Source organism: Fukomys damarensis, unplaced genomic scaffold (genome assembly GCF_012274545.1).
Source record: "Fukomys damarensis isolate Sample0158 unplaced genomic scaffold, DMR_v1.0_HiC HiC_scaffold_16, whole genome shotgun sequence".
NCBI lineage: Eukaryota > Metazoa > Chordata > Mammalia > Rodentia > Bathyergidae > Fukomys > Fukomys damarensis.
This window is the reverse complement of record NW_022900928.1, coordinates 12,465,126-12,484,590: the sequence shown is the minus strand read 5'-3', so window position 1 is coordinate 12,484,590 and position 19,465 is coordinate 12,465,126. Positions and strand designations below refer to the sequence as shown.

The window sequence follows — 19,465 nt, the reverse complement described above, 5'->3', positions numbered from 1 at the left end:
GGCGAGGACGAGCTGGAGATGACCAAGCGCCTGGCGCTCAGTGACTCCCCGGATGGCCGGCCCGGCGGCTTCTGGCGCCGCTGGCAGCCGCGCATCTGGGCGCTCTTCGAGGACCCCTACTCGTCCCGCTACGCGCGGGTAAGTGACGACTTACTCCCGGAAGATGGGTGGCAAGATAGCGTCCTCTTCCTGCAGCGGGCAGAGGTGGGCTGGAAAAGTGGCGCGTAGGGAGTTCAGAGCTGAAGGAGGGATGTGTGCAAGTGTGTGAATGAGAGGGTGACTTTGCCAGGTGACTGGCTGTGTGTGTATAGGACTCAGCGTCTGTATTGCTGTACTTAATATGTATGAGTGAGTATGAATGGGTGTATTTGCGTGTATGCATAGAGTATGTGTGCATGTTTACGTAAGTGTGGTGGTGTGTATTTGGGTGGGACTGAGTGAGCATGTGTGTATGTTTGAGTGTGCATGAGCGCCCGTTCGTGCACATTGTGTCTTTGCAGATGTACACTGTGAAGGTGTGAACTGCCCTCTGGCATGGGAGAGAAGTGGGGAGATTTTCCTCCTTCCCAGGTAAGGGGGCATCAGGAGCCAGCGATGGCCCAGGAAGAGAGCCTCAGGCTTCCTGGCAGCTGGAGTCCAATCAGCCCCTCCCTAGGGACCACCTCAGTCCCAGGGACCTACATGAATGATTAATAGCTTGGAAGTTGGTGTCGAGCTGGGCTTCTGGGCAGGGGCCTGGTGATGCCCCTAAGATCTGCTCCTGAGAGCAGAGCCTCCCTTCCTGGAAAGGGAGAAGGGGTGCAGGGGGGGCATGGGCTCCTGTCTGTGTTTCCTCTGTCACTAGTCAGGGTGGGAACAGAGAGGGAGACCTTGAGGGAGGTCCTGAAAGGACAAGGTGTCTGAGGTAGGCAAGTCTACAGGCACCACTCCCCTTTAGTGACAGCAGATGGTTGCCAGGGAGAAGGACACTCTGCTGCTGACCTTGGTCCCTCAGATGGCCTCTTTGCATTAGTGTCCTCATCTGTGAAGAGGGGGTCCAGTGGGCTCTCGGGGTCTTTGCTCCTGGACAATCCATCACTGAGCCCAAAAGAGGTAGCAGCCAGCTATTTCTGAAGAGAAGCTCTAGCCTTCTGGAGCTCTGCCCTCAGAGGCCTGCTGAGAACCAAAGAGGGGCAAAGTTTAAAGCAAACCCCCTCCCCCATCCAGGAGCCACCCCCTGCCTCCTCCCAGCAAAACACTGCCTCTGCCCTGCTGGCTTTTACTGCTCCACATTCCTGCCCAACTTGCCCCTGGAACCTGAGCCAGAGCCAGGGAGTGGAGCAGGGAAGATCAGTGGACTAATGGTACTTGCGGGTCCCTGAGGGGTACAAGGACAGAGGAAGGCCATACAGTCAGAGACTTGGCAGATTTGTTACTGAGATAAAAAAGTGCAGTGTGTGTGTGAGGGAGGGGCACAGGTCAGAATCTTCTGCCTTGAAGTGTAGAACAGGTGTGTGTATGTGTGGGTGGAGATGGGGGGAGGACACACCTGACCACTCATCTTGCCACTGAAGATCTTGCCCAAGGTCACCTAGGGAGTTGGAGACCAAGTAGGACTTCAACCCAAGTCCCCTGGGACACTGTCCTTCTAGGACCACCAGCTCCCTGCTAGTCCTCTGGGGACAGGGACCCTCCGAGGTTTCCTATTCTGTTCCTTCCCTGGCAGAGGCCACCACAGCTAGAGGATTATGTAACTGGAGGCTGTGCTGAGCTGTGGGGAGGGGCTGGAGCAGGGGGCTGAGAGGTTGAAGCTGTCCATGCTGGGGAGGTGTGCGGGGTGGCGGGGCAAAGGCCTGGGCTAGAGCAGCTGCTCATTCAGCCTGCCTTTGACCTTGGCAGCATTTCCTTCCTCTTGGCCCCTGGAAGCAAGGGTAGGCCCTCTTCTTCATGGGAGTCTCAGCCTCCCAGACCCCTAGCAAGAGGCTGGGGCCCTCACTCCCTTATACTCAGCATTACGGCTCTGATCATGTCCCTGAGTTTCAGAGCAGGCAGAGGTCAGTGGGACATTTCCAGCCCCTCCCCTGCCCATCTCCTCCAGTGGGCAGTCAAAGCTTGGTGTGGCCTTCGTGCAGTGGACACAAATAGGCCACTTAGTATGGCTGAGGGTCTTGTTGATGTACAAAATTGCACGGGAAAGTCTTCAGATCTCTCAAGCGGAGGCCCACTGAGTCCAGACTCACGGGCAGGCTGGGTAGTCAGGCGTAGTTGGGAGGTGATCTGGGATGCAGGCGGAGGTACGTGTCCCTCTCAGCATATCTGTGCCACTTTCTTTCCCCCTGGTCTCACTCACAGAAAGGCTGTGGACCCTTCTGACTCCACTCCCTTGGGTAACAGGAGAGGACACTGAGGCCAACAAGGGCACCCAGAGCCTGAGGGCAGAGCTGGGGTTAGAACCCGGCTCCCACTGCTGCCCGCCTAGCTGCATTGCAGCTGCTTCCTGCAGCTCTGCTCAGAGCCCAGCAGCTGCCCGCCCTCCTCCCCTCCATCTTTGCTCTGTCGCTACTACTGTCACCTTTGCCTACCCCTCCCTCCCCACAGGCTCTAAGCCTCCTCAGATTGGTGGGCCAGGATTTCAATTTTTATTTGAGGTTCTAGAGCAGAGTCTCCTATGTGTGACATTGTACGCATGTGTGGAAGAAAAGCTGTGTGTGTGAAAGAGAATCTGTGTAAGAGTTCTGTGAGGGTATGAGAGACTTCATATGTATAAGAATGAAAGTATGTGAGTGAGACACTGGGCGATGCACACGTGTGTGTGGTGAGACTGTGACTGTACAAGAGGTCCCTGCCAGAGAAACTGCGGATGTGAGGGTCAGATTCTGTGTATTTTGAGAGGTGGGCTCATGTGTGTGTGTGAATGAGATCATGTGGGAGAGTATATGTATTTAAGAGAGAGACTGCATGCATGAGAAATGCATTGTGTGAGACTCAAGGTGTGTTTGAGTGTATCACTGTGAGTGGCAAGCATTTATATGAAACACTGTATATGCCTTTGTGTGTAAGTCTGTGTGCACGAGAGACCCTCTGTGCCTGGGCGGAGTGTCCAGTGTGTGAGCCTGTGTGGCACAGACTCTGCTGTACATGCGAGAGAGACCCTAGGCATGTGTGTCAGTGTTGCTGTGAGTGCTTGTGTGAGACCCTGTGTAGCCTGGGTGCAGTGTACCTGAGGAAGGTAACATTACACTGCAGCTTCTGTCTGTGTCCTCTGTCTCTGGGAACTCCTGAATTGCCCCATGAGGACATCTTCCAGCTTCAGTAGATACTGTTCTAGCCCTGGCTAGTTGTTGCATGTGCCTGTTGGTGAGGTCGCCTACCCCCAAGGAGCTGCCACCACCCCAGGACCATGGTGTTGGCTTGGAAGATAGGGCTCCTTGGCTGGGGCGGAAAGGCCTATCTGAGCTCTGGAGCGGCCGGGTCCCTGGCCCTTTTCTCCTGTGCTCTCCTAGACACCAGCCTAAGGAGGTGAGGGGATGAGGTGGGCTGGGACAAGATGAACCCCACTTGTATTCCAGGGTGGGGTGGTGCCCCAGACACACACAAGAGAGTGGAGTCATGATGATGGTAAGTGGTAGGGGGTGAAGGGGCTGCTTGGGGCCCAGAGTAAGAGTTGTCCCAGAGGAGGTCATGCTGTGGCAGGCACGGAGGGGGCAGCAGGACTCAGCCAGGCAGAGGGCAAGGACGGGCAGTCCTGGAAGTCACAGAGGTGTCAGAGCAGGTGTGCTGGGGCAGCCAGCTTGAAACTCACCCTCCTCTCTTCCTTGGTGGCCATTTCAGGTCTGAGGCCCTTGGCCTGGGTCTGTGATTTGTACGTCATCACCAGTAGCACTGTGCCGTGTTGGCTCAGAGCTAATGACTCCCGAGGCTGCAAGGTAGAGAATGCCCCATTATGGATGTGGTTCTGTGTGGCTGGTGTGGTGACTTCTGTCTGCCACGGCCATTTGACCTCCCAAACGCCAAAGTGCCGGCGGTCTCTGAGCTGGGGAAGCCCTGCCTCCATCCACTCCACTGCCCCCCTCTCCTGGGACCCGTGGTCTCATGTCTGTCTCTACTTTGTCCCTCTCTCTTTGGGACCTGACGCGGCCCTGATGCACCCCTCATCCCTGGGAAGGGATTCCCCTGGTGGCTGCAGTGCAGAGCCCAGCCAGGGTCCCAGCTGACACCGAGCTCTTGGAGTCCTGGTGTGGCTTGAGGTAGGATGGGGGACAGGACTGTTACCAGGTGCTTCCTGGGCACCACATTCCTCAGCTCTGGACCCCAGGCTAGGGCTCACTTTGAGTCATGCTCACGTGTGGAGGAGACCCATCAGCAGTGGAGAAGGGACTCGCGCCCCCACCCCGTCACCCCAAAGGTGGCACCTCCCACTCCTCTTCCAGTAATAAAAATCACAGACCAAATACCTGCTAGTCAGAGGCACCCGTCCCCACAGCCTGGTGGAGATTCACAGAGGAGATCACAGATAGCCACAGGCACACAGTAAATGCTCAGTAAATGTTGGCTGCTATTATTGTGGTTGGTTGGATCATGATTTTACCCCCTGACCATCTCTAGACTCCATTTTCTTCGCTCCGTTTCTGTCTCCACCACCCTGTCTCTAGCCACTACTCTTCCTCAGGTGCCCAGCCTGTAGCTTCCTGACTGCTGTCCCACTTCTAGCCCCTGGGCCCTCCACTCCATTTATCACTTGGCAACCACAGAGGTCTTTTCTACTAATAAATCTGTCAGGTCCCCACCTTGCCTGTGGAAGACACTTCAGGACTCCGCTGGCCCATGCCATGGCCTCTAAGGCTCTGCCTCTTTCTCAGTCTCCTCTGGCCTGGCTGTATTCAGTGCTCTCAAGCTCGGACCACCTGTGGCCCACAGGTTCCTCTGCCTCAGGGCCTTTGGATGTGCCATTCCCTTGGAGCACACTTTCCTCTGAGCTCACCTCTTTGTTCTTCCTCAGTAGTGCTCTTCCTGGAGCCCACATGCTGGGTAAGGGTTCAGAGCAGAGTCCTTCCCTTCAGAGCAGCTATCTGTTTTGTAATAAAATGTTCACGAGTAGTCTTCTCAATATGGGAGTTCTTGTTATGACCGAAGAGGGAGAGGAGGACCAGAGAGGAGTGTTTTGCTGAGGTCACACGTGAACAAAGTTAGCTGGAGGGGCTACTTCAGAAACTGACGGGCACTTTGAGATGTTCCTGGGAGGATGTTGGAGTCCGAAACCCCGGGGCAGGAATCTACTCGGGAAGTCTGGCGTCTGCTGGGAGCTTGAGAGGAGACTGGCTCAAGTCTCTCTCTCGGGCAGGGATGTGGGTTGTCTCAGAGATGGGGACCTCAGGCTTCCCACAACAGCTGAATATAGTACCTCAGGCTATTCTGAGCAGTCTCATGACCAATGGATTCACTCTGGACCAAAAGGTCAGGGTCTTGAGCTGTGTCCTGTCAGCTCCTGGGCCAGCCTCGCCACAACCCCAGTTCCAGCTCCCATCCCTAGAGGACACTCAGGAAAAGAGAGGATTCCGAGACAGTTCACTGCTCAGCCTTTGTTCAGGGGAACCCTTGGGTGGGTGGGACCGCTTTCCATATGCCTGGGCTGCTCCCGTCTCCTCTAGTCACTGCTGCTACAGAGAAGAGTTCTCAGTGTTATGTGGAAAGCATGGCAGGCAGGCTCTACCCAGGGCCATCAGGATGGGGGCAGGGACCATTGTAATAGGGTCTTGCAGCTGCGGGGAGAGATTGTGTTCAACTCTGAATACACACGGGCAAGTGGGAATCCATAGCCAAGGAGCAGGGTGGGGTCAGTCAATGGAAAACTGCCACCAGGAAAGAGTGGGGGTTAGAGGATTCCGACAGAAGTAACTTGCCAGGGCTCTCGCCGAAGCCGCACCAGGGTGGCCAGACATTGCTGAGGGATGGAGACGGAACTGATCAGCTAGGGAAGGTCATCTGTTATCAAAGATGGGAGCTCTGGCTTACCTGACTTCACAAGGTTCTTACTAAAGCTGCATTTCATAGGAAGTGTACAGATGGGCCTAGGAAAGTTCAGAAGCCTGACTATAGTTTGGCCAAGGAAAGAATCTTTATTACTATCCTTATCCAGTGTGGGCTCAGAGCAACGAAGACATTTGCCCAAGACCACACAGGGAATCAGAGAAAGTTAAATTCACAGACCATGCCTCCTAGCCCAGGGCCTGGTCACCTGTATTTCTTCTGGCTCTCAGTTTTTACAAAACCCCAAAGTTTACCTGGGAATTCTGTTCCTCTCTTACTCCCATGATCTCCTCCTGGAGGAGGAGAATAAGCAGTTCCCGGTCCTCCCAGGCCCCACACGAAAGGCTGGCGAAACCTCTGTGGGTCAGTTAACCTGGTCATGGCCCACAACCTTAGCACCACACGCAGGATTTTTCAGAGTACCTTTACTCTCCTCAATCGTGATACTAATGGTACTTAACGATGTGTCAGACACGGTCTCAAAGGCTGGATTTACCTTTGGAGTCCAGGCTCCAGCAGGACTGCATTATTGGTATCACATCAGTGTCACAGTGTCACAGCAAGGCTGCCTTGGCTCAGAGAGTCACTCAGAGCGTGAGTGGTGCAACCAGCACTCAGTCTCCCTGGCCCTGAAGCTGTGTATGGCCTCCACATCAGGCTGCTTCCTGGCTGTGATCCAGAGGAGCTGGGGTCTGCAGCCTGCCACACATCCACTCCCAAGGAGGACAAGGGTCCTGCTCAGCAAATTCTAGCCCTGGGTTAGGGTAGGTGAGGGCTGTATCTAGCTGAGTGAAGGGGGTGCTGCCTCCCACCCCATCTGTACAGGCCCAGAGTGGCAGGAAATGGCAGAGAGACTGAAGACGATGAGCAGTTATCTCCTGTGAGGCAATGCGCGGAAGGAATGCTGGCTGTTCCTGAGCTCGGCATTCGAGGCCTTCTGCTCTGGCCCCTGGCCATGTCTCCTGCTGGTTGCTTCTGCCAGGCTCCTCCCTGGCCTCTTCAATTTCAGCTCTCATTTTAACCTCTGGGTTCTTGCTCATCTATTCACAGTGTCCTTTCTGCTTTTTGTGAATGTGCCATACATCCCTCTAGGCCTTACCACTTACACTGTCTGTGCCTGCCCTTGCTGACCCTTCCTTTGGGGCTGAGCTCTCTGGGCTGGGCTCCCAGTCATCCAGCTCACATGATTCGAGCTGGAAGTCCGTGGGTCAGCTCTGGAGAGTGGAGGCTGGGTCAGGCAGGGACTGGCCTGGGTGTGTGGAGAGGTGAGGCCACAAACAAAACCCCTGTTGTGGGCAATGGACCACCTGGGCTTCTTGGGTAAGACCCATGCTGCAGAGGCAGCAGCATCTCCTCCTGTACTACACAGAGGGCAGTCCGAGCACTCTGGGCTACAGCTTTCCAGGAGAGGTGGGAGGACCAGTGTGTCCTTCCTTCCCTCTCTTTCCACACCTGTCAAGCTTCTCTGAAGGACAGAGAGCTCTCCAGGCAAGGGTCCTGGCACCAAGTGGGTAGGAGCTCAGGGGAGGGGTCAGCGGGCGGAAAATTACTACCAGAAACCAGCAGGGATAAGGTGCATTCTGACCAAAGCCACCTGCCAGGGTTGTTGCTGTAGCCAGGCCAGGGTAGCCGGGGATGGTGAAGGAACCTGATCAGCCAGCTCTGCAAGGTGACTCAATATTAAGAATGGGGGTTCTAGCAAAGATGATCTAACAAGGTTCTCTTGCTAATGCTGCATTTCACAGGAAGGATGCAGATGAGCCCAGAGCAGCGGTGGCAAACCCTTTAAGCTTTCAATGATAACAAAAGCCTCCTTCAGCAGGCATGCCATAGGTTCACCACCACTGGCCTAGGGGGAAAGTTCAGAAGCCTGAAGAGCTTCCCCTCCATTCATTCAGCCTTCCTCAAACTGCCCATGCGTTCATTCATTCATTCATTCATTCAAGGCGCAGTACTCACACCCCTGCCTGGTAGTCTCACCAGCACTCTGGCAGGCACGGACCTGAGGTACCACCTCTTGAGGGTGTGCTTGCTCCAGCCCAGAGCCCATCACTCTCTCCTGCAGGCCTTTTTCCTGGCTGCCAGCCCTCAGGGAGCTGCAGAAGTCCACTCAGGGAGCTCCTGCATCCGGCTCCAGGGCACCAAGGAGAGGGCCTTGGGTGTGGGTGCTGTGCTACATTGGCACCAGGACTGGGGCAAGGGTGTTGGCATTGGCTGCCCTGGGGGCTATAGGAGCAGTTGCCAGAGGACTCCCACCTATAGAGGACCCTCGACTCTACCTTGGATACTTCGCAAAGCCCAGACTCTTAGTGTCCTGGGAGCATCTGATTCTGAGTTCTGTGCCCCACCCCCAGGCAATGCTGATGTTGGTGATGGAGACGCTGCCATGGGCCTGGGGTGTGTGGCCTCCTGACCAGCAGCATCATTAGCCAGGCTTGTTAGAAATGAAGCATCTCAGGCCCCAGCCCAAATCTCCTGACTCAGAATCTGCATTTTAACAAGCTCCCGGATGATTCATGCACATTTGGGTCTGAGAAGTGCTGATGCAGGCCGTGGTTACCAGCTGAGGCAAAGCATCAGGATGCACAGAGGGCTGGGTGGGTGCGTGCAAGTTGACAGAGCTGCGAGGATGATCTTCATCTTCCTTGTGGCTGAATTGTTGGTGGCAGAGTGACAGGACTCAGGAGTGAGGACCCATCACAGTAAATGGCCACAGCCTCCAACCGGCCACACGGATCCAAAGCCTTGGGGACCGCTCTGGGCTCTTTCTCCCACACATCAGCACATGCTATTATCTCCATGCTTAAAAGGCCCAGAATTCCACTGCATCCCATCGCCACCACTGCCACCTCCCTGACCATGCTCATCTTCTTGCCCCTGGATTATGGCTGAGACCTCACCGCTCTTCCGTAGCCCCTTCGGCATCCGTAGTCGGGCCGAGGCTGCCATCTGCCTGTTTCATTCTGTTTTCTGGTCTCCCTTAGAACCTAGAGCAGGGCCCAGTGGAAAGGGGTGCTACATAAATACTGATTGGAAAAATGGGGAAACAGGGTGGGATTCTAAACTAAGGTCAAATCTGAGTCCCTCCATGGCAATCCCCTCCTTCCTGGGGTCACAGGATCTCCCTCTCCCTCTCTGGGGCCAGACCAGTCACAAACAGGAAATGGCGGGGCAGTGCTGGGCCCACCAGGATGCTCCAGCCAGGACAGAGTGCCGCCTGCCATTGTCACCACTCCGGACCAGGCAAAGTCCTCACATCCCAGCCCCACCAAATCTCCAAATTCTTGCTTCACACTACGTCAGCCCCACCACTTGCAACCAGAGCTCAGAGGCCCAGGCACTGTTCTTCAAAGCCAAGATGCACGGTTCTCAAGCCACCCTTGACACAGCCTCGCCTCCAAGTCCTACACTCAGGGACTCTCCTGAAGACCAGCCCGGTGTTTTTTCACCTCTCCCGGCCCTCTCTCATTGTCCTCTTTCCTCTCAGTGTGTTTGTGGAAGTTCTAGGTATTAGTCACTGGCTTTCAAAACAGACACTTCTTCTTGAAGGCCCAGGATGTCTTTTGTCCCAGATGCCCTGCTTTGAGCCTCAGTCGTGTGTTCAATGAAAAGATGTGTGGGCTTCACATTGCCCGCCACTTCTCACTGCTTCCTGGCTGCTTGACCTTGGCAGTGTGACCCAGAGTTCCTTTCTGGCCTAAGAGCAGGGCCTTTTGAGCTAGGAGGCCTTCGGAGTCCCAGCTGTGTGACCTTGCACAAGTTCCCTAACCCGTCTGTGCCTTAAGAGAAGGATATTAATAGCACCTGACTCATAGGGAAGTCAGGAGGATTAAATGTGTTAAGCACTTAGCCCAGAACCCAGAACGTAATAAGTGCTTAATTATTGTGGGTTCCATTATCTTCTTTTGAGGAGCTCTTGGCCCTAGAAGATCTAAACCTACACCTGTTCCCCCACCTGCTTCCTTTCTCAGCTTCTGGCTCTCCTTACAAATACCTTCTAGAGGTCACTTCCCTAACCCTGGTCCCAGGGGCCCCCTCTTCCAGAGGGGAGCCAGATTTCCTGGGAGACAGGCTTGGAGTCTCTGGATTCTGCCAGAAATGCCCTGGGCATCACAGGCAGTGTATACGCCCCTCTGCCTCAGTCTCCCATCTGCTGTAATGGGGTAACTCCCCCCGCTCTTCCTGCCTGCCCTGTGAGAGAGGGATGACGAACTTCCGCCTGCCAGTGAGGGAAGGAGGGCCGCTGACATCAGACTCTGGCCAGGGGCCAAGCACAGGGACCTGAGACACTGGAGAGTGGGCCAGTGTGGTGAGGCTGGTGGCAGGGGCCATGCGGCCTGGCTCCGGGCACCTTAAGGGGAGCAGCAGCAGCCAGGGGCGGGCAGACCCCAGAGCTCTGGGCCCCTGGGGTGGGGGCTCCCATGGGTGCCAGTGGCCGGGCCCACTCTGACTCAGCTACCCCGCCAGGCCGACGCCAGGCTGGGTGGGGCAGGCTAATATTAGCCGGGGCAGCCCTGGACAGCTGAGCACAGGCCCTCCACAGCCAGCCTCACTGTGCCCAGGCTCAGACGCAGCATGGCCTAAGCAGTGGCAGCCAAATGCCGTGCGAGGACTCATATGCCCCTTCTGCCCTCGCTCTACCTACCCAGACTCTCCTCTCCGTGGCCTGCCAGCCTGGCTCACAGTGTACCCTCTCCCCTCCGCCACAGCAACCTCAGAAGGGGCTCCTCTCTTGCACCCCCAAGTGCACAGATAGCTACTTTGAGCAGGGATGGTGGTTCATGCCTGCCGTTCCAGAACTAGGGAGGCTGAGGCCAGAAGACCTCAAGTTCAAGTCCCATGAGGGCAACTTAGACCCTGTCTCAGAATTTAAAAAAGTTAAATAAAGGCTGTAAATATAGCTCAGCAGTAGAGTGATCCTGGGTTCAACCCCCAGCACCCCCCCACAAACCCCACTTGTCTGAGTAGTGTCCCCACTGGGGCAGCTATTTAGCACTCACTCAGCCATTCATCCAACAGATATTTATGAGCATCTGTTCTGTGCTAGTACCTACTATGTGGCAGGCTCTGCTCTAGAAGGTGGGAGTAGAGCCGGGAATGAAATGGTTGCCCTCCGGTCCACATATTCAGTGCAGGGAGGAGGCGAAGAAAGTGGCTACCTAGGCTGTGGGCACCCTGGGGACTGTAGCGGAAGGAAGGAGCCAGGGAGCTGAGAGTGCTGGAGGTGGCCCGCTAGCTGGTGTGGTGGGGAGGAGGGGAGCAGTACCCTGAGCGGCTTGTCAGAATCGGGGGTCGTTGGGAGTAGCCGTCAGAGCCACTGTGGGATCTGGCCTTGCTGGGCCAGTTCCTGTGGGTTCCTGGAGCATAGTAGCCCAGGGCATGGTGGGGCTTACAGTGGTGGTGGCCTCCTGAAGACACAGGTACCTGCATGGGCTGGGCCCCATAGAGGGCCCCCTGCCACATCATCACAGAGCATTTCAAGTTCAAGCCCAGTGTTGGGCAACTTATGGAGACCCTGTCTCAAAAGAAGAAAAGTGGGTGGGGACATAGCTCAGTGTGAAGTCCCGGGTTCAACCCCCTCTCTGCGTTTTTCAGCTGAGTTGGCTTCACTGTAGGATGCTCTGCGGATGCCGTCTTGTCCATCCCGGGGGCTCTGAGAACTGGAACCTGATGTCTACCAAGGGGGCTGGTGTAACTGGGGAGACTGCTGGGACCCAGGCCTATGTGGTGGTTTGCTGGAGACTTTCTCTGCCCAGTCAGTCGGTAAAGTGGCTCCCTTCGGCTCTGTCACCACCCCAGGGTGGTGTACATGTTTTAGACTGCAGCTACCCGCCAGGGCTACGCCTCACCACTCAGAGACTAATTTTTTATGTGCAACTTCAGAGGCTCTGTGGGCAACTGTGCAGAACATGGTCACCTGCTGGGCCACACGGAGCCAGCTAGAGCCCCAGGGTGAGGCTGCAGCTGGCTCTCGTGGCAGTCATTCCTGGGGGTCGGCCCTGTGTCGTGGGCTTCCCCTGTGTCATCACAGATGCTCCTAACTTGGCCACGTACTTGGAGCATGGGCCCTGATTTCGGGGCTGTCATTCCCTAATCTACAGAGTGGACATAATGGTGTCACCCACCTTTCGGAGAGGCTGGAGAATCCAGTAAGGCCAGAGGCAGAGAAACGATTTGAGGGAGGAAATCTGGTTCCTTGTCAGGGAAGAGACCACAGTCTCAAGGATAAGGGGAGTGTGGGGAGAGGGCAGGGCAGGGGAGACAGCACAGGCCTTTGGACCTGGCCAGGACTGGGGTGTGGTCTCCCCTCTGCTCAGCATGGAATCCAGCAGGTGACAGCTAACTGTGCCCAGGCCCTTCCTATGTGACACGGTGTGCTTCACAGCAGGGTGTGCCTCTGAGGGGCACTGCCTAGCACAGTGCCTGGCTCCGGGAGCTCCTTCCTGAGGGGAGGATCCAGCTGCCTGGAGCACCACTGTCACTTGGTCCTTGCTGCACGTTCCCCAGGGTCTAGAGAGCCCTGGCTGAGCCCCAAAGACAGAGGAGGAGGCCATGGAAGTCTCATCTGGTGGCTCCTCAGCCTCAGGGCCGCGAACCACCATCACCAGTGATACATTTAGTGGCACAAAGGTCAGAAATGCCAGGTGCTGGATTCCCTTCTAAGCAGCAGGAATTGTGTCTCCTGAGGCCTGGCTGTCACCAGCAGATATATTTCCCTCTCTGGCAGTCTGGGGATTTGAGTGCAAGCCTTGGAGTTAGGAATCACGAGGGTTGCCCTGGCTGGCCGAGGTTGTGGCGTCCCAGCCCTCTCCAGAGCGCATTGGACTCCTCTCGGAAGAGAACCCACACAACCTGCTTTTGCAGACCCCTAGCCTTGGCCTCTGGGCCCCTTGGCCTTTCCAGGCAGACTCCAGCCCCCCATACCTGCTTCCTGTGCCAAGGATGCCCTCCCTCCCCCGCTGTACATCTCAAGCAGCGTTCTTGGAAGCTTTTCCTGATCCTCCCTCCTGGAGAGCCTTGATGCTCCCAGAAAGCCTTTCCCGACTGACTTTAGGCTCTTCCTCCACTGACCTTCTTGGGTCCCGTTTATGTTTCACGGACTCAGCCATAACCTTTGACAGGACCAAGAGCAGCTCGGGCAATGGGAGTGCCCATTACATAAGAGAAAATAAATAAATCTTTGCTGACCCAACAGCCCTGTGAGGTGGAAGAATCAGAAGTTGTACCCATTTTACTGACGAAGGAAAAATGGTCTGGAAAGATGATTTATTGGACTAAGATCATCTTGTTAGTAGATAGTAGGATGGTTAGGTCCCGAATCTTTTTTGAAAATTAAGAAGGTAAACTGGAGCCGTGCCAGCGTTCCCTCTGCTTTGACATGCTGTGGTTCCTGGTCAAGGGTGACACGGTTGGATGGGGAGACAAATGGATAAAGAATGGGGTGAGAGGGTGGGTGCGTGGACAGAAGGAAGGATGTGGATGGATGGACGCACAGGAGTGGGTAGTGGAATGGGTTATATTTCTGTTGCTTGCCTTCACAGAGGGAGAGGAAGTCTGGGCTCGCATTCCGTGGAAGCATCCTACAAGATGGGACTGGAAGCTGAGGGCTGAGGGTGGAAGGCAGTGGGGAGAGGGGAATCTGGGGCTTCCAGACCAGGCTCCCCCTGAAGCTACTGGTGGCTGACGCAGTGGGCGACTGGCCTCTGCACCCCAGGACGTGCTGATCACCCCTGTGGTTCTATTCTGCTCTGGGGAAGAAAGGCACTCGTCCTCCTCAGGTGCCTACCCCTGGTGAGCAGCAACCCAGACACTGCAGCCAAGCAGCCCTGCTGGCACAAGAGATGGCACCAAGGAGAGGGCTTCCTGGGCCCTGGCTTGGTTATTATACCTGCTGCTTTTTTTTTCAGTACTAAGGATTGAACCCAAGGCCCTTACACTGAGCTAATTCCCATCCCCTGACGGTTTGGGGTTTTTTTTTCTTCTTTTGAGACAGTTTCCCCAAGTGCCCTGGGCTAGCCTTGAGTTTGCAAGACTCCTCCTGCCTCAGTCTCCCAAGTAGCTGGGATTACAGGTGTGCATCACTGTGCCTGACATTTCTGTTGTTTTGCTGTTTCCCCCAGCAGCTAGAGAAGCTCCAAGCCCTCAGTTTTAATTGCCCAGAAAGGGTCTGTGGGCCTGGGGGTTGGGGGGATAGCTGAGCTTGGCTTCAGTGCTGCAGGCCTGGAACCGTATTTGTTCTTCCAGCTGGAGCCAAGGCGCTCTCTCCATTTGCATGAGGTGCAGTGCTTGGAGCTCCAGGCTCCCCCCACCAGCCCTGCTCTGGAGCTCCCCAGCCCTACCAGGCACCCCCACACACATACACTGGCCCCGGCGATCTCCCAGGGAAACCAGGTCCCAGTGAGTGCCTGGTGCACAGCTAACTGCTCATTACAGTCACGGCGGCAGCTAAGTATAGCTCCAGCACACACAGGACAGAGACAACAGGGGAAAGCCTTACCCTGAAAAAGCTGCCCATGCAAACACACACATCTGCACACACACGCTCCCCACACTCATGCACTGCAGTGGCCTTGCACACATGGACACACACTCCCATCAGCTCGTCCACTCATTCATGCATTCAGTAAATGTTTGCTTGGGAAGCGGGGGGCACTGGAAGGGTGGCTGAGCGCCTTGTTCTGCAGCCAGACAAAAAAAATGGGTTTCAGATTCGTACTCTGTCACTTCCCTGCTGTCTGCTCCTGGGCGCAACTTAGTTAACCTCTCGAAGCCTCATTTTTCTGCTTTGTAAAATTGGGAAGGTGGCCAAGCATGGACCTCAGAGCCGGGGTAGGGCTGAATGAGGTGGGGCACGTAAGAGTGCTTAGGGTGGCCCGGCTCCAGATAATGGTCGGCGTCAGCACTATTGAGGCCCTGCTGTGGACCTAGCTCTGTGCTGGAGGCCTTATTTAAAGCTGTTATTGCGTGAGTGGTTGTGGGAAGTGCCTGTGCATAATAGGTGCCCCATAAATATTTTACGATCAAATGGATGGAGGCTGGTGGTCGGGTGTCCTTGGGGCTTTCTTCTCTCAGGAAGAGCCCACTCTCGATGGTCTGTCCTGGGCCAAACAGTGAGCAATCAGTGCTGTAGTCCAGGGTTACCACCTTGAGCCAGCCTGGCACAGTGGCACTGCGGGCAGCTGGACACAGGACCCTGGGCCCTGGAGTCCACTCAGGCCACAGCTCTGGTCCCAACCTTGCAGGCACAGGATAATATGGTTTCTGTCCCAGCCTGGCTGAGCCATCATGTAATTTGGGGCCTCTGGCCTGGCACGAAGCAGGCTCACATGTGCCGGGGAAGGGACTTGGGTCTGGTCTAGGGACAAAATAACTTCTGGCTTTGGAGGTACTGTCACTGTTCCCAACCTTTGAATAAACCGGCTGCTAAAACTGCCCTGGCCATCTCCTCCCATCACACCTTCCCAAAAAGAAAGTGACATTTCCTGGTGCTTTTTTAAGCCTGGGCTGGCTGGGCCAGCCTGGGTGTGTGTGCGTCGGGAGTGGGGGAAGCGGGCGGCACTAGGAGTCACACAGCCTGAGTCTCTCCTCACCTTGCATGATCTCAAGACACTGGGAATAGACATGGTCTCATCTCCTCGCCATGCTGTCCCAGACTCCAGACCCCAGATTCCGCACTCCAGCACCTACATCAGGTTTGAATTCCCATTCCATTGGCAGTCCTGCCCCATTGGCAGGACTCGAGCTGACAGCTGGCTGGCCCGGGGGGTGGGGAGGGATGTCTCCTCCTCCCTGGAAAGGAACCTGTGTCCTTTGGAACATGGTCCTGTGTCCACCCTCCGTGGGTGATGTGTGGCACGCGTGCTCGCGACTGGTCTTTGTTCCCTGGTGGTGCCCTCTGTCAGATGAAAGGGACTGTGCCTGCTGCCAGTGTAGACATGAGCCTACTGTTGATGATGGCACCCATTGCCAGTGTAGACACAGGTGTGTTCTCAATCACCGTGCCCTGTGTAGTCTAACAGACGATCTCTGTCTAAGCATGCCTGTTGCCAATGAGAATGTAGTCGAATCAGAAATTGTGTCATGGCCTGGTTAGTCACAGATCTGTGGGCAGAGGTGACCTTTTTGCTAGTTTAGATGTAGACTATGAGTGTGGTCAGCATCTGAAATCAACAATTGTGTACATGGCCAGCAGAGAGTGGATGCGACGTCAGAGAGCCAGTGGATGGGCATTCTGGCTGGGTGGACAGAGGAAAGGGTGACTCACTTTCCGAGGCTGCAGGAGCACCTGTGTTCATTACAGACACGGGACTGAGGCAGGTGAACTGGGACACGTGTCCGTGCCTTCCTCACACCGACGAGTTGTGTTCACGCTTGGCTGTTGGAAGGGGCTTCCTTTCTACATGGCACCCTTTGGATGGACCTTTGGTCAGAACCAGGCTGGGTCCCCACTGCCACCCACCTCAAAACCTCACACTCTGGAGGGGGAAGAGAGGCAAACGCTAAACATGAAAACAGTGTGAATCACACACCCTCATCTATCTGGACACTCAAAGAGGACGCAGTGACTGTATGTAAATTACACCTCAGGAAAACTGGGAAAGCCAATGTGTTAGGAGATGATGCATGGAGTGGGGGCAGAGCGAGGAGCATCACATTACTGGGGCTGCAGGTGCAATTCTAACCATGGTGGTCAGAGGAAGCCCCATGAGTGGTAAGTGAGGGAAGGGGCCATGAGGAAACACCCACAGGGAAGGGCTTCGGGCAGGCAGTGGCCTGCACACCCCCAGGGCAGGCACATGTCTCACATGTTTGAGGAGCACAGCTGAGGACAAGGATGTTGCTGAGTGGAGCTGAGAGGATGCTGGAAGGAGAGGCAGTCAGAGGGGCAATGAAGGGCCCGCCCAGATCAAGCAGGGAAGTGATCCTGGGTGTGTGTTTTAAAGGGATCCTCCAGACATTGTGATGACAGGTGTCTAGAGCAGCTGGAGGGTTGGAAGCCTGGAGACTGGCTAAGGGACAGTGACCATGACCTAGTGGGGGAAGGACGATGGGTAGCAGGGTGAATGCAGGGTTTAGGATCAGAGTCTGGATTTCCTTGCAGATCAAATGCAAAGTGTGACAGAATGCTTTCATTCTGTGTAAAGGGTGAACTTTGGCAGTGCTTTTGGCAAGATGTCCTGGAAGGTGGAGGTGCTGCCTCACCAGGTGAAGGCTGCCGAGTGGAGGGCATTCAGGTGCAAGCCGACGTGTGGACTTTCAGGCAACTGCTGGACTCCTGCAGGAGGTGCCAGGGCGGAGGTCACAGGATCCTGAAATCAGGGGCAGAGTGGGCCCGGAGACACTGTCCAGAGCGTGTGTTTGAATAGGTGATGGGATTTCGATTGTGACACTGAGTCAGTCACTAAGGACTGAGTGTAGATGGAGAAGAGTCAGGGGCACCCGGTGGCTGAAGGCTGGGGAGCAGAGGTTGGCAAAGGAACAGCTGGCGAGGTAGGCAGAAAACCCAGAGGCTCTGAGGTCCTGGGAGGTTGACAGAAAGGACACAGTGATGAGTGGGGTCAGAGTGGCTACTGATCCAGAACCGTGAGGAGAGTTATCTCCATTCTCTCTGCCTGCACCTTGCGTTTCCCTAGTTGATTCTAACTCCTCCCTCCAACCTCTGCACAGTTGTCGTTTTCTCTTGGAAGCCACTGCAACCCGAAGGATTGTTAAAGGTCTGTCATATTCCCTGTGCATTCCCCTCCGAGCTCTTGTCACCACACATAGATACATATTTGTCATATGGCTACCAGACAAGCATTAGTGCCCCTACCAAGAGCCTGTAGCCATGGCCTGCATAGACATGGGATAAGGCATCAGTATTTCTGGAGGGATGGCAGGTGGGCAGTAAGCTGTGGTCACTCCCAGGCTGTGTCCTCTGCCCTCTGTACCTTGTCTCTTTTAGGGCCATTTTTTTCTTCCCCTTCCCCAAACACATGGCTGTACATACACATTGCATGTCCCTATCCAGTTCCAAACATACAAGTGGGCCCTGGGGGAAACTCCCTCGTGAGTTCCTGGTGGACCCCATTCCTTCACAGAGACCAGAGCTTCAGCTGTCCACTATCACCGTAGAAGATTAACACCTACCTCCTAGGGCTACCTGGGATGGATGTGAAAGAGATTTCTAGGGGAAGGAGCACGTGGTTTTAGAGTCAGGGAGACCTGGTTTCAAGTCCTGCCTGCCACTTCCAAGTTGAGCGGGGTGGTTTTGCATATATCTTAGCCACTCTGAACCTCAGGTTCTTTTGTGAGAAATGGAGGAAATGAGGCCTCCTCAGAGAGATTTTGAGAGATAACTGGGCTCATGTTTGCAAGGTGATTGGCCTCTGGTCACCTTATAGCACAGGACAGTGAAGCTCGACAAAGCTAAATGCTCCTGTGATCAAGATGGCTGTGAGGATTACAGAGGGTGAAGTATGTGGCCCTTGGGGGCCACAGTGAACCATCAACATAGGTAGCCCTGAAGCTGGCAGGGGAAAGGCTGAGAGGAGGAAGCCTGCCCCACAGCAGCCTGCACAAGGTGCTCCTGCATTACTGCAGGAAGACGGGGCTGTCACTGGGGCATGGTTCCCGTGACCCAGAGGGCAACACTGGGAGAGAGGGGTGGAGGTTGATTTAAACAAGAATTAAATGGGTGGCCATCACAGGTATCTCTGACAGAGCGGCCTCATCGGTGGTCCCACTTGGTGGTGACCAACAGACATCTGTCTCAGGGTCACTGCACAGAGTATCACACACTCCCTGGCTTTGTACCCTATATGGGTTTCTTCTTACTTCCTGGTCTGGGGGGGTCTCATTTACTTATTTCTTATTATAATTTGTGGCTACCTACAAAAAAAAGGTTTGAGGTACATAAGACACACCTACAGCCAAAGTAAACAACAAAAACTTTCAAATATAAACTGTTTCAAAATAAGCCCCCCTGAAAAAGAGTAGTGAGAGGAGCCCCCCACCCCCTCCGCCCCATCCCCCGCATCTTCCGGCTCCCCTGTTTATACTCCAGGAAAACAGCCCACAGGAGTGGCCTTGCTGGCCCGGGTGACTGCGACTTCACGGCCTTGCTCCCGAAGAGCCCCTGTACCCACTGTGCCTGCCAGGGTGTGACCAAGGTGAGAAACAGGCGAGAGTGGCCGTAACGTGGCCGTTTCCCTCTGTCGGACTTCATGGAGGGCCTGTGAGCAGCAGAGAGTCAGGGATAAGATGCCTCCACTTCAGAACCTCAGCTCAAGGGAGTGGCGCCCTGCTGGCTGGGCCTTAAATGAACGAGTAGCGAGCGCGTAGAAAGCACCAGAAGCACCAGAAGCGGGACCTGTGTGAGGCCTTGACACTGCTGTCATTTTTCATGTTTTACCTGAGTTGGGTGGGAAAGTCGCAGGCAGCTCTGGCCCAAGCCGCCCTCACTGTGTGACCTCGGGGG

General features: G+C 55.2%; 2 protein-coding genes across 3 annotated transcripts in view; one reads left to right on the top strand and one right to left on the bottom strand.

The window, feature by feature from the left end:
• Positions 1–6: 6 nt before the first annotated feature.
• Kcnc1 (potassium voltage-gated channel subfamily C member 1) overlaps positions 7–19,465 on the top strand; it is a 39,064-nt gene continuing 19,605 nt past the window's right edge. Inside the window, exon 1 of the mRNA XM_033764087.1 lies at positions 7–138. Coding sequence (XP_033619978.1) covers positions 19–138 — 120 coding nt within the window. The 5' untranslated portion in view covers positions 7–18. The remainder of the gene's footprint in view (positions 139–19,465) is intronic.
• Positions 3,686–12,920, bottom strand: LOC104856036. Of its 2 annotated transcripts, none has more exons than XM_010615145.2 (2): positions 12,132–12,920; positions 3,686–3,898 (listed from the first exon to the last, which is right to left on the bottom strand). In XM_010615145.2, the coding sequence occupies exons 1-2, from the start codon at positions 12,606–12,608 to the stop codon at positions 3,743–3,745; spliced, it is 633 nt and encodes a 210-aa protein (XP_010613447.1). In that variant the 5' UTR covers positions 12,609–12,920; the 3' UTR covers positions 3,686–3,742. The 2 variants fall into 2 exon arrangements, with proteins under 2 accessions (XP_010613447.1, XP_033619993.1); XM_033764102.1 differs by lacking the exon at positions 3,686–3,898 and adding an exon at positions 6,801–8,993.

Excerpts from the sequence above, each read along its gene's own strand:
- LOC104856036 (XM_010615145.2), bottom strand. The coding sequence starts at position 12,608 with ATGGTGGTTCGCGGCCCTGAGGCTGAGGAGCCACCAGATGAGACTTCC. Across the intron at positions 3,899-12,131 it reads TTCTCCAGCCTCTCCGAAAG|CCTCGGGAGTCATTAGCTCT; the intron begins GTGGGTGACACC and ends TCTACCTTGCAG.